Source organism: Argiope bruennichi, chromosome 6 (assembly GCF_947563725.1).
Source record: "Argiope bruennichi chromosome 6, qqArgBrue1.1, whole genome shotgun sequence".
Taxonomy (NCBI): domain Eukaryota; kingdom Metazoa; phylum Arthropoda; class Arachnida; order Araneae; family Araneidae; genus Argiope; species Argiope bruennichi.
Window position 1 is genome coordinate 79,451,659 of NC_079156.1, and position 13,042 is coordinate 79,464,700.

A 13,042-nucleotide genomic window follows, 5' to 3' on the forward strand; every position below is an offset into this window, starting at 1 on the left:
AACATAAGAACCGGGTTTCTTCGCTATACTACAAAACAAAAACTGCGAGGAAATAAAAATTTGAGAATTCATTGCTCAAAGTTCACAATGGTGGCCTTTTTCAAAGTTCACAATTTTATGGGATGATGGGGAGGAGAATAGTACCAAAATTTTAGAATATACGAACCGGCGTCCTGGCATAGGGGTAGCGCGTCTTCCCCGTGATCTGGGCGTCCCGGGTTCGAGTCCCGGTTTGGGCATGGTTGTTCTTCTGTTGTTCTATCTGTGAGATGTGTGAATGTGCCCTCCTGTAAAAAGGGGTTGTGCAAGCGAATGAGTGATGCGTGAGTGGCAAAGTCGTACTCTTGGCCCTAGTTGGCGCTGCTATAAAAAATAAGAGACGTTCCCCCTCAGGCTTAAATCGCTGTCTTCGTAACAGCGGGCTTGTCAGTGGCAAGTGCCATAAAAAACAAACAAACAAACAAAACAATATACGAGAAAGTTTCGGGGAAAACACTTCCGCTATATTTGGAGGTCGTTTAATCCCGGACATAAGGTTAATACTTAAGTACCAGAAAAATGAAAATGCATTTTGGAGGCTATTTTTGGTACTTTTCTGTTAGCCGGGCGCAAGCAAAAAATCGCCAAATAATGCAGAATTCCGCCAAATTCGCGTTTGGTTCACAATTGGCGACATTTGCACCCGGCTAACGGAAAAGTACCCTATTTTTTTTTTTATATATATATATATATATCGATTAAAACTAAAGACCACACATTCACCAGTCTTGCTCTAAGCGTTTTCGAGTTATTGTGTTCAAAGAAAGCAGAGCGAGAGACAGACAGATATAATTTCAAAAACGTGTTTTTCAGACTTGAAGCGTGAAAATTGGTCATAATTCAGAGTTTGAATGTTTTGTGAATTACAATACTTCATTTCTGCATACTCCTTATGCGAGGAAACCAAAAAAAGTAAAGTCTCACTATCGAAATAGAGAGATAAAAATGAGAGACATGTTTCAACTTGCATGCATCTGCCCGATACTGCGCGACCCATGTAATACGAATTCCATATTATTCGGAATGAATTTCCACTTATTGAATGGTATCAAATGAAAAAATTGCTAGCTATTATCACTAATTTGGAAAATATATTTGATGAAAGGAAACAAAATATTAACTGCAACATTATTATCTATCAATTCGTTCATATAATACATGCAAATTGACTAACTCGAAGCTGAAGAGATTTCAATAAGAATTCGATTAAAAAAAAATTGGGTCTGAAAGAGAAGATTTTTTTTAATTAGAAATATCAGTAAAAAAGTGTTCGAAATTTGTAATAATTTTAATAAATAATACATAATTAATTAAAAAATAACAGGTAGTTATAATGAAAAAATGTGATATTAATTGTGATTAAAAATGTTATTTTAAATGCAACAGTTTCAAAGAATAAATAAATAATTTTAATAGAAAAAAATGGTATACAGTATTTTGAATGAAGTAATTATAAAATAAAATTTCGAAATAAATAATACAATATTCAGAGCTGCTGCATGCAGTTATTTAATAAAAAAAGGTACAAGTATTTCCTTGCAACTCTATTTTGTTACTTTATCTTATTGAATAATTCTGGCATCGTTATATTCATCGTAGCCTCGCCAACGCCGTAAAAGGAGAATAAAAGGAGTTGGGAAAGGAAGATTTTTCATATTGGAGGAACCCTTCAGAACAAATCAATTTATAAACACCATTAGTAACGAGTTGGTAACAATGAATCAAATATAAATTTTTCGAATTAGAAGTGCTTACAAAGAAGTGCTTAGTTTCGAAAATGCAGAAGTTGTTGGCGTTGTTGCATGCATATGTTGCAATGCATATGTTGATGGCGATAAATCAAAGCCAAATTCTCGATTCTCGAAACGTTGGGACCTGTGTTACAATGCCCATGAAAATTTCCTTTGACTTGCAATAAAGGTATTCTTTTAATTCAACTTGTCCACTTTTATTTGGGCAACCCGTATAATAAATAGACAGCAATCCTTGCTAAGGATATCAAAATACAATCAACGTTAGATTAATTGCTTTTTTTGGTAGAGATGATAAAAGAAAGCCCTTCTAATAACTAACTTAGTGATCTTTTTTTTAATGCTGTTGAGGATTTCGTATAGACTGAATAATTTCGTTTAAATTTATAAATATTTTCAAAACAACTTTTTCACATGATTTATGTTCGAATAACAAACATCAGCCCATTTTAACCTTTAAAAAAAGTAAGGTTTTTTTTTATTGCTTTTTAAATTGAATGACTTATATAATAGTGACATTTTTGAGTAACTTAAGAACTTCAGAAATTATTCACTTAAATGATTGAGGACACAAAATATGGACTATTTAACTAAAGTAAACAATTCAGAAATATAAAAGAAAATCATTATACTGTCTTTAATTTTTTTTCTATTGATCTAAAAAAAAAAGAAAGAAAAGAATTATACATACAAAGAGGAAAATTCAAGCTCAAATATTTCTCGAATCAAACATTTAGATATAAACAATACAGTTGCAGATATTTCCACCTGTAAACAAATAATAATAAATAATATTTTTTCGTCTACATTTGTAGACTTCTTCTAAAATCAAACGTATGCAATTCTCTCTATAGCCATACTATCACATATTATAGATCACCGGATTAAGGAATGATAATATAAAAATAAGTTGAGATTAAACCTTGTAGGTGCCATGCGCAATGAAGGGGAGGGGTGTCCTTTTTTCTCTCTGATGTAAAAAAAAAAAAAAAAAAAAAAAATAGATATCGTTTTTTAACATTTATTCAAAAATGAAATCTTTTTTTATTTTAACTTAATTTGTATGCAAACTGGTTTAAATAATAAATATTATAACATTTTGGAATAACAAAAAATTCGATTTGAAGCCACTCGCGATGACTTTATTGTCCTTAGTATGAAAAAATTAATTTGGAAGTAATTTTAAACAATATGGTACAGACTTTTGAAAAATCCAAATATTTAAACAAAAGGTTTACCGAAACGATTAACTTATGAGTCAATCAACTAATGATGACGATGATGTGTCACCACGGAAAGGGAGTGCAGTAGCTCCTGACGGTAAAGACCCCTCAGCACCCGAGGGCAGAAGTCCGATTTCTAGCTCATATGAAGATGAAACTCACACATTCGCTTGCACAACCCCTTTTTGCAGGCGGGGGGGGGCACATTCACACACCTCACAGATAGAACACTGATGAAGAACAATCATGCCCGAACTGGGATTCGAACCCGGGAAGCCCAGATCACGGGGAAGATGCGCTACCCCTAGGCCATTACACCGGCACTCGTAATCAACCAATAAATAAGAGTAAAGAAATATTAACTTTTGACGTGAATTTGGCATTTTTACTGAATCTATCGTGTCATTTTAGTCGATTTATTGGCACGTAATTAATAGTATCCGAAAATCGAATTTGTGTTTTTGAATACATTTGCAGTCAAAATTTCATTTGTAGTCACAAAAATCCCATGCAAAATTTAATATATTTAAGTAATTCTGTTTTTGAGTTATCGCTTTTACATGTTTCTAAAAGTGCAGATTACCTTTCATTGGATTTGGCTCAAAACTTAATAGGTGTCTATAATATGGATGTGAAATCTGAGCACCGAATTTTATTTATATAGCTCTCTTTATTTTGTAGTTATTAAAATATAATTGAATTATATTCGAACAGCAATATACAGACTTCGTCTAAGAGGATTTTGTTGAAAATTTGATAGAAATCTACTAATTTGGTATAAAGGCAGTAAATCAAAATTCATTCATCAAGATCAAAGCATTTCTGAGTTATCTTTGTCACAGATAGACCGATGAACAATTTCTAAAAATGTATTTGTCGAACTCAGGGAGTTCTAAAGCATGGAGATTCGTCAAAATCTCACATTTTTGTTCGCATTTTTTGACGATTACTATACTTCCTCTGTACCAAAAAATTAAAAAGTCATCGAAAAATTATTTTTAACAAATGTCATTTTTATTCCCTTTAAACTACACAATTTTTAAATTTATATAAAAACAAACTGCCGCATCAAAAAAGAATAACTAGATGAATTTTTTGGTTACTAAACATCAATTTGATAATAATGAAAATAATCAGGCTACCATATTTATGGCAAGTTAAGGACTCAACGAAAATATTAACTAAAGGGTCGCACCGTGCTCTGAAAATTAATTTTGAAAGGTTCCTTAATGGGAGATGCTTATTTAATGTTTTTAATGTAAAAAAATAACATCTTCGATACTTCGGATTTTAAAAATTGTTCATATATTTTTTAGTTCTCGTAAATATTGAAAAGCATTTAAATTAGATTCCTAGGTTATTGTTCCTTTGATCTTTCCTATTAAAATAATGTCAAAATATCGTCTACAATTCAAATACATTTTGAATTTTCGATGTATAATCTAAAACGTGGGAATTACTTTTATTATTTAAAATAGCGCTAGTTTATATTTTCAACGATAGATGGCGCAATTCATCCTTCCTTGAAGGATTCCTAAGAGTTCTCCGTTTTCCCTTCTGACAGATTTCTTTCAAAAAGTTTTAACTAAATCCTTTTTTGAGTGTCGGCAAAAACGTGTATTTCAAAATTTATGTGCAATTTAAATGTATTGTTCTAAAAATTAGCCTCTGAAAGTTGATGTTTGCAATAATAAGTGAAATTGTAATGCCATTTTCAAATAAAATACATTAATTTTTCATATTTTCGATCAAAGCAGAAATAAATAAATAAAACTCTTTTATGATTTATTTTGCATCATTTCCATTTTGCTAACAAATCAGTTTTTTTCTTTTAAAAAGCAGCTTATTTTTAAGTATGATATAAATATTAATAATTTAATTAATTTCCGAAATCTTCTTTAAATCCTTTCTTCTTTTTCAATATTTATAAGCAAAATTTGTAGGATTAAACATAACAAAATATTTAAAATATAACAAGGGCTACTATTACTGTATATCAAATCAATTGTTGATACAATATGAAAATAAAACTATTTAATTTAGCCCTTTTTAGTATTCCAAAAAAAGTGAAAATAAATATATTTTTCAAATATAAAATACATTTAATGTAAGAAAACTTTTTACATGAAATATCATAATACGAAAATAGTATATATTATATACTATTTTATAATGGAGAATATACTATAATATGTATCATTTTTAAAAGCTCTATAAACTAATTTTTGTCATTAGCAATTATTATTTTTTAAAGAATGATATATAATTTCTAATTAAACGTTATGATTTATAATTAGGAGAGAAATAATTAAAATGATTTAGATAATCTACAATATTTTCACTTAATGGGAATGGCAACACTAAACATAAAATTATCTTTCTTTGTGTATGGGGATATAGATTTTTTATTAATAGAAAATTAGAAAGCACAAAATAAGATTAGTTATCTAATTAATTGCTATTAAACCTTTTTGCTTCATGGCATTCGTCAACAAAATTTAAAGAAAATTCATTCAGTAATTTGAACTTTTGAGTGCACAAGCAGTTTTCACTTTGTAAAGGGACGAGATTCTTTATAACTTCATTATGAGGTAGATTGAAAATAATAGATGAAGTTTAGGTACAGTTATTTAATTATTTTTTAAGTTCCACATTTCACAAGACCATGCAAACATGAACACGAAAGTACACGACACTCACTCAGAATATAATCTTATTATGACCTCCAAGAAGGATCATGGGAAATATATCTTAATGTTAATAAGATAACGCCATCTGTTGTATCAAAAGAGAAGGTTGTAGAGTTATGTAACCGCTACAACTTTCATTTACACATATTATTACTGAAAATATTTCGCAAGAGATTCGGTGAACAAACTTACTATGGCGATTTACCAAAATTTTTCTCCCAAATTTGAAGAAGAGTTATCCCAAAGAAGTGAAGTAAAAAAGTGCAATCCCTAATATATCAATCATGCAAATGATCCAAATTTGAAGAATTGCGTTCGATTAATAGGCCAAATGATATCTCAGGGTCAAAGGGTTGTAAGGTCAATTTCGCAGATTGATATATTGAAAAGACAAATGAAAAGTATATTATTGAGGAAAGTATATTATTGAGGATAATGAATCGAAATAGTTACGTCATCATATTTTAGATCAAGGTGTCAAATTATTTAATTTACAGATAATATTATTATTAATATATTAATTTACAGATAGTATGCCAGTCTGTGAACATCATTTTAAGAATATTCCGCTCAATTTTAATTATTGTGTTTATTTATTTGTAAGTTGTTACTTAATCAAGTGAAAATGTTTTGAGTAAATTTTTGTAAACCATCCTTGCAGAAAAGTTGTAAATTAAAGTAGAATAGTTTCTGTTCGAGTCGCTTCATCTTTTCGTGAGAAATTTGTCATTTTTTCTAATTAAATTGTAAAATTCTAAATAATGATTTATCATGATAAATACTAAATTATCAAATTATTTATCAAAAATTCTGATGCCAAGATAATTTGAGATTCGCTGCTATAAATATTTAATTTAAGAAAGTGATCGTTTTTTTTTTTCCTCTCACTCTCTCTAGAAAATATGCGCTTAAAAGCCGACAAAGCAATATGTTTTTAAGATTGGTTTTCTTTAACAAGAAAGCCTTTCTTCTTATAAATCTGAATCCAGGAATGTTTCACAGAGGGTCGGGGGGCCTAGCCCGCGGTTTAGTCACGTGCCCGGATGACGCAACAGGCACGTGAAAACCGACATCAACACAAGACACAGAACACGTGACTGAGTGCTACCGATCGCCAAGTAGCGCCAAACTATTCGGGGTTGCCAGAAGAAAGTGTTTCCACTCGACTGCGCCGCAGAACGGTTTCGACCGGCTGGGAAAGCGGAAACCTAAGAGAAAGTAAACACGGTATTTTCGCTTGTGGAAAAAATACGCTCACTGGACATGTGCGTATTAACAAATCGGAGAAAACTGCTCAAAAAAGTTTTTGAGACAGAATTTTTTTATTTTTTTTTTAAATTTTGAGCAGAATAAGATGCTTTTTTAAAATACTGCTCATGACAATATTTTAAATCATCAGTACTTTTAATGCTCGTATCTTTGAGCAGCAAATAAATAAGTAAATAAAATAAAAAGCACATCTCTCTCTTTCTCTATATATAGTATTTGTATGTTTGATAACAGAGAATATATATGCTATCTCATATAATTAATATTTTTTTAAAATATTGAAACAGATTTTAAGAAATGAAATGCAAACATTGATTGATCAATTGATCCAGATTACAAAATATAGTTTTCAATTCTGTCTTCAAAATCGCATAAGATTGAAAATATTTATTATTATGTTCAGTGAATTAATACATCGCAGCTAAATTAGAAAAGTTGTCTGAACTTAAAACATGTAGAGGATATACGGGAGGATCGTTTTATACTGGCAACTTCAGACGTCACTTAGATTTCATATGCTCATAAAAATTCTTAATCTCATGTTATCTGAATTAAGTTGCTCACAAAAAAATTTTTTTATAAAAGAAAACGCGAGGGAAGATAGAATAAATTGAATGTTTTTATTTTTATTGACGTTTCTTTCATGTTTTTATTTTTATAATAATTAGACAGTGAAGCAGGAAATTTCATGTGATCATGGTGATGTTTTAAAAAGTTTTCCGTGATTGTTTTAAAAGTAAGGAAGCGAATTAAAAGTTTTCAGAATAGAAAACGCATCTAATCGGAGTTAGATAAAATACGAGCGAGCGCCCTTATCTCGCGTCAGTAGGAGGCAAGTCCCATCGCCTCCAATCAAAGGGCCGAGAAGTGACGTCTTGACCTATATTTAGCCTCGAACATTTCGCCCCGAAACGCAAATCTTCACTTCCACTGCAAGTCGCGGACTACCTCACAGGCAGACGATTTCAGAGTGACTGGTGACATTCGAACGGAATCTGTAGGGTGGGGGTAGAGGAAAAAAAGGAACCTGTTGATTTGGCGGAAGAGAGTGATTGCGCTTGCGCGCGTGGAGGGGTATAGGTGGATTGATAGCTGACGTATTACGTAGCGCCCGTTTCACCGTCGCGTCATACCTAGCTGAGCTGCCTTCGAAGCAACAAGTTTCTCTCTCCAACTCTCTTCGGATATCCGTGCGTTGCTGCGGCGGTGTTTGTGTTTTGTGTAGTGTATAGTGGTGCGCCAGCACGACGGCAGCCCCACACGCCTGGTTTGACCTGGATCGTCGGAACTTGTCACCATGCTACGCGCAGAGCATGAGCTCCCCCCACATGTATGATCCGGCCTTCCCGAGTGTGGACGATCTGAAAGCGAAGTTGAAGGCCCCCCCGGTACTGCAAAAGGGCTTGCTTGAGCATATCGGCGACAATTCTGTGCCAGACCTTTCGGACCTCAATTCTCCGGAGCTCTCCTTCGATCTCCAGAATATTATTGGGCCGGACAACGGTCATCCAGGAGCATCCCTGGACGAATCATCTAGTCTTTTCACGGACATACTCGCAGAGCATCATCAGCAACAGAAGGCCCCCCGGGGCTTTCCAAGTGTCTTGCAGCAGCACGGACAAGTTGGCCATCCTTTCGGCCGATATCCCATGCCACAGCAGTCCACCCTTGGCACTGACCAATACGGAGCCGAGGCCGGATTGGCCATAAAGCGTGAACCCATTGACCACATCGACCTGAGCAGCTGCAGTCAACGGTCCTATACCCAGACCGGCGCCAGCATTTATTCATACTCCCCCATAACGGACAGGCAGGTTGCCGCAGCATCTGTGCTGGGCACCTACCTGCCCAACTTGGGTCGTGGCACGGCCCACAGCACCCCTTCGCCCCTCTCTAATGGATCTCTTAAGTCCCTGTCATCTGGTGGCGGGGGTTCAAAGCACAATAAGCACAAGAAGAATGTGGATAAGAACTCGGACGAGTATCGTCGCCGTCGAGAGCGCAACAACATAGCCGTGCGTAAATCACGGGAGAAGGCCAAGATTCGATCGCGCGAGACTGAGCGCAAAGTGTCCGAGCTCGTTCGGGAGAACGACTTTCTGCGAAAGAGGGTCGAACTGCTCACCAAAGAACTGAACGTTCTAAAGAACCTCTTGTCCAGTGTGGGAATGCAGCCAGAAAACGCAGAGAGCGAACTGGCCAAAAACACCATGCACCATCCCATGGACTCCTACCACGCCATGCAAGACCTGTAACCGTCCCACCTTTCACCTGGGACAATCCTGTGTCCATTTGAAAATCCTGTCTCAGTTTTCTCCCCCTTATCATCTGGATCAACCCCCTCTGACGAAAACGGCCTCCTTCCCTCTCCGGAAGAAGAAATTCTCTTCTGATGTTGTGACAGATCTCTTTCTTCTCTTGTGTTCTTATGATGCAAAATTCACAGAAAAACGTTGTCCACTACTCTTTGAGACGACCTCTCACCTGACAAATTTGTCGTCCACCGAAGCAACATCTCCATCTGGGAGGAAATTATCCCAACAGGAGACAGTGTTCCAATGGTGCTGTCATCTTTGGGGCGATTACAGTGCGTATGCTAAGGAGAAAGAGCGCAGCAGATAAGATTCTATTCTGCATCTCCCAAGCTCTCTGGGAAAAGTTAACCGTGGTACGTTTTTTCCTTTTGTTTGTTTTATATGCTTCTTCTGAACGACAAGGAGGCTGTTGTTTGATTTTGATATTAAGTAAATCCTCGTTTAATGAGAGATCCCCATGAAAAATGACTGACATTTTTTTTTCAAGAGAATGCTGAGAAAAAATATTGAGGAAAGTTTGTTAAAGAAATGAAACAGAGAAAGGCTTAAATTAATGAGTGGAAGAAACGAATTTCTTTGGTTTAGGGCATATTGTTCTGAGTGGAATGTATTATTATTTTGTTTCTTCCATTCTTCTGAAAGAGCTAAGGTTTTCCATCTTGCAAGCCAAATGAAGTGAGAGAATTTTGTCATTTCAATACGGTGCTTCTTTTATTGCAATGAATATCCTGATCGGACCGAACGAGTACTATCTTTTATTCTTTGTTTTTCAGCTCCAGAGATAGATGTACTGTTAGAAACTTTCATTCCCCATCTATGTATGTTCTACAGTGTCTAGTAATTTATTGTGTAATCTGTGCAATGGAAGCTGTTTCATTATGTGTGTGTACGATAGATTATAAAACCAATCTCCTAAGAGCATTTTCCAACGCTTTCGTTTTTCACAGAACCTTGAAAATGGAATGCTTTTCTTTTATTTAAGACTTTTCTTTTTCTTTTAAAAAAAATCTTACTAGTGCATTTACTGATAAAGCTGACTGCCGAATATTTTTGAAAATAGTAAAGGTAATTTGGTACTTTTCTGAAACTTCATAGCTTTCCTGTTAACAATAATCTTGGGTCAATTATCTGGATTTAATTTTTCACTGAACTTGGACTTTCAGTTAATATAATGTCAATTTGTAATTATGTTCAAAGTTTATTGTTTAAAAATTTGATGTTATCCAGTGCTGTAAAAATATGTAAATTGTATATATATATATATCTGTTGAGAGAAAATATGCACACATTTTTCCACTATGCTATGTTAACAAATAATTTATTTTATGAAGTATCATTCAGTTGTTAACTTTAAGAATATTTATTTATGTCTTAAGTATTTAATTATAAATATATTTTAAATATTAAGAAATGAATTTAATATTATGCACTTGAAATTTGATAAATTAGATGAAAATATAATAGCTCTTTATTTAATAATTATGATGGCAACAAGTTTTTATAATCATCTGCGTTTCTTTCTTCTCTTTACACTGATTTCCCCTTTTAAAAAAGAATGACAAAAGTTAAAGTAAAAACGGTAAAGAATTTTTATTATATATTTTTTGGTAAGCGATGTTTTATACAATATTTGTAATATCTAATGTCTCATAGAAATAAGAAAAAAAACTTTCCTGCTAGAATAGCAACTTCTTTGGAGAAAAATCAGGCGAGTCGTTTTCGGAAGTAATCGCCATTTTACGCCGTCGAAAGTAAAAGTCATCGCAATTCATCCAAAGCATTCGCTAGATGTGTGTCACGAGTGTTTGACCTTATTTTACTTAATTTTCCAAAGCCATCACTCGTTGCTATGACCCAATAGCAGAGAAATAAGCCTTTTGGTGCTGGTTTTTTAAATTCCCCATTTAACCTCATTCCATTTCTGTGCTAGAAGAAAGCGCATATAGTCAAAGCAGTGGCATTATTGAAAAAAAAAAAATCACCAAAAAAGCGAATATCTCTCTTTTTCTGTAACATCGTCTTGTTACATGCGCAAAGCACATAGGTATCTTCATTAGTAGCTCAAAGTTTTGATAACGTAATGCTTATTTTTGGAAGCGATGTCTTTTGGTGAAAAAAAAAAGTATTCTATGTAATTTATTTTTTATTTCCTGTGCAAGCGAGGCTGTTTTACACTTTATATCATAAGATTTCTTGCTTTTTATCTCTTCCCCTCTGAAATTCACTTGTAATTTATATCTACAAAAAAATACATTATTTATTCTGAAATGTGACGGTTATATTTATTTTTGTGAACTTTTCAAAACCTTATTCTTGAAAAACTCTACACTTATTTTATTATTTATTGAAGTTTTTTTTTTAATGTATATACCTTTAAATTTTTAAATTACTATTTTAAAATTTTTGTTCTAGTTTTGTGTTCTTGTAATATTCTTTCCTTGAATATTTCTTCTCTTATCTTTTCTTTAATAAGATTTATATTGTTTGAACTTTATTATTATTTTTTCAGAAGACTTGTATATAATACCAATCGTTAATTGATTTAAATAGTAATTTGTTGCACGAACAGAAGATATTCCAGAATATATTTATTTAAGAAGAATTCTAAAATACTTCTTTTCTGATGAAATTTTAGAAAATATTTTTATGAAATAATTATTTATTGTCGAAGTAATAATAATTCAAATTACCAGGTCCAGTATATTGGTGGTTGTTGTATTCCTAGTCTTCTGAACAAATAATTCCTAATGCACTCGTTATTCTGCACAAATTGTTGACACTTCAAGCAAAGGTGGTTTCAAATTTTATTTATTAAAATTTTCTAATGGCAGACTGATAATGTACTTAAAAAGTTTCTTTTTTTCATAATAATGTAGTAATAAATCAGCTTTTTAAAAATTCTTTCTTTCTTTTTTTAAATTTAAATGAGGTAAATTATTAGAGAAGAAATGGCTTAAAATCAATATTAAATAAAATAATGATTATTTTAAAACGTTTTTATTTTAGATTTTACCGCAAACGATTTTTTTCCCCTCTCTCTTTGCTCTACTGTAGATAAATTCTTTGCTTTTTTTTTTCCTCTGCAACCGCCACTGACTGCTCGTGTCATCGCTAAGTGAAAGATCTTTTGATTTGCGTGTTAACGCTCGCTTGTCTCTCTCCCCCCCTTTTTTTTCAAAATAATCGAACAAGCCAATTGTGAGAGAATTCGAGAGAATCTTTTAATATAATGTATCATAGCATAAAGTTATATATATATAATATGTATACATATATATCATTCCTTGAAGATGAAAAAACTCATACACAAGGTTAAAAGTATTTTGTTGTCACTTTTTGTGAAATGCCGACCGTTCATATTGTTGTTTGTTGTTGAAACGCAAGCGCGAGAAATATATCTCGCATGATGTTATATATATAAAAAAAAACACTGTTTTAACATTTTACATGTGGAATGTGTTTTGTTTTACAAATAAAAGTGAAGTTCGTTTTAATCGTTTCTTTTCATTTCTATTTTTTTTTTAGTATTATGTAAAAATTTATAATGCCTTTCTGACTTAAAAAAGAAAGTTATAATTATTTTCATATTAATGTTTATAAAAGTATATAAAAAGTGGACGTCATATATATTTTATTCATTCTAGAAATTGTATAAATTTTCTCGCTGATTAATCGTAAAGAGGTCATAAGTAATTTTTACTGCCGAAATTTCTAGAAAATAGGTTTGATTCCATTAATCAATCAATAAATAATTG

The 13,042-nt window shown here is 32.6% G+C and overlaps 1 protein-coding gene across 1 annotated transcript; it reads left to right on the plus strand.

Moving 5' to 3' along the window:
- The first annotated feature begins 7,891 nt into the window (after positions 1 to 7,891).
- LOC129971580 (CCAAT/enhancer-binding protein epsilon-like) lies at positions 7,892 to 12,781 on the plus strand. Its single transcript, XM_056085479.1, has one exon. It carries the CDS (start codon positions 8,286 to 8,288, stop codon positions 9,225 to 9,227), a length of 942 nt encoding a protein of 313 aa, XP_055941454.1. The 5' UTR covers positions 7,892 to 8,285; the 3' UTR covers positions 9,228 to 12,781.
- Positions 12,782 to 13,042: the final 261 nt, after the last annotated feature.

Bases quoted from the DNA above. Each gene is read 5' to 3' on its own strand.
- LOC129971580 (XM_056085479.1), top strand. From the start codon at position 8,286: ATGAGCTCCCCCCACATGTATGATCCGGCCTTCCCGAGTGTGGACGAT.